The sequence below is a fragment of the Carlito syrichta genome, unplaced genomic scaffold (genome assembly GCF_000164805.1).
Source record: "Carlito syrichta isolate Samal-C Ts95f unplaced genomic scaffold, Tarsius_syrichta-2.0.1 Scaffold308791, whole genome shotgun sequence".
Classification (NCBI taxonomy): Eukaryota; Metazoa; Chordata; class Mammalia; order Primates; family Tarsiidae; genus Carlito; species Carlito syrichta.
Window position 1 is genome coordinate 205,979 of NW_007252887.1, and position 1,122 is coordinate 207,100.

General features: G+C 60.0%; 1 protein-coding gene across 1 annotated transcript in view; it reads left to right on the forward strand.

Moving 5' to 3' along the window:
* Nucleotides 1–429: 429 nt before the first annotated feature.
* Nucleotides 430–1,122, forward strand: part of ITGAV (integrin subunit alpha V) — a 99,116-nt gene continuing 98,423 nt past the window's right edge. Inside the window, exon 1 of the mRNA XM_021716354.1 lies at nt 430–895. Within this exon, the coding sequence (XP_021572029.1) occupies nt 430–895 (466 nt within the window). The remainder of the gene's footprint in view (nt 896–1,122) is intronic.

The following is a 1,122-nucleotide window of genomic DNA, read 5'->3' on the forward strand; positions in this document are numbered from 1 at the left end:
GAGCGTCGAACGGCTGGGCTCCGACGATCATTCCACCTCAGTCTTCAAAGTAGCCAGAACTACAGGGGCACGCTACCATGCCCAGTTACTCTTTGATTTATTGTAGAGACGCGGTCTCGCCAATTTGCCCGAGCTGGTCTCGAACCCGTGGGCTCATGTAATCCACTCGTCTAGACCTCCCAAAGTGCTGGTCTCGAACTCCTGGGCTCAAACAATCTTCTCTCCTCAGTCTCCCAAAGTGCTGAGATTACAGGCATGAGCCAGCTCGCCCTGCCTACGATTGTTTAATAGTTATTAGATTAACGTCTTTTGTGATGGAGTTTTAATGGTGACTTTGTGAAAACAGTATTACTGTCAATGGTGAACTGCGCCCCATGCACTTCCACTTCAACCTGCTCACCCCATTCCTTAGTACGTGATACACACAACATGGGAGAGAGTCTTCTGGGCCAAGTGCACTCTGACTTCATCAACTATTCGTTTTCACTGATTCAACGCTGCTTCGATGGGCTGCCTGGCAAGGTGCTCGGTGTCGGGAATGCAGAGAACAAGGTCAAGGTTCTGGTCCTCCCGGCTTCACTCAGTCCCGTGTCGCCGAGCCAGCCCGCTGGGACACGCGAAGGCAAGCCCGGCGTGAGGGCCTCACTGCAGGGGCGCCTACTGCTTCGTCCATCTCCAAAACATGTGCACCTACAGGTCCCGAACAACCCACTCGTTTCCAGAAACCACACCACTGCAGCTAACACACGAGGAGTGGGACTTGGCCCGCTGCGGCTCGATCCCAAGGCATGGCTGCGGACTCCCCTCGCCAGTCCTCTCCGCGGCTGCAGCTCGGCGCGGACACGCCTGCCGGGAAGCGCGGCGCCGGCGTTCTGGAAGTTTGTAATTAAGTTCGGTGCGCGTGGGAGGGCGCGGGGGGGAGGGGCCACGATCGTGAGGGGCAGTCTCGTCTGAGCGCCCGGCCCGGCCGAGGAGCAGAAACGCGAGGCGCGGACCACGCGTTCCTGGTTTTTCCTCAAAAGCCGCGCACATTTCCCGGCGGGACCCGGGGACGCGGGGGCGGGGACGCCCGCCCGTCGCTCCCCCGAGCCTCCGCCCCGCGCCGCGGCGCTCGGGCCGAGG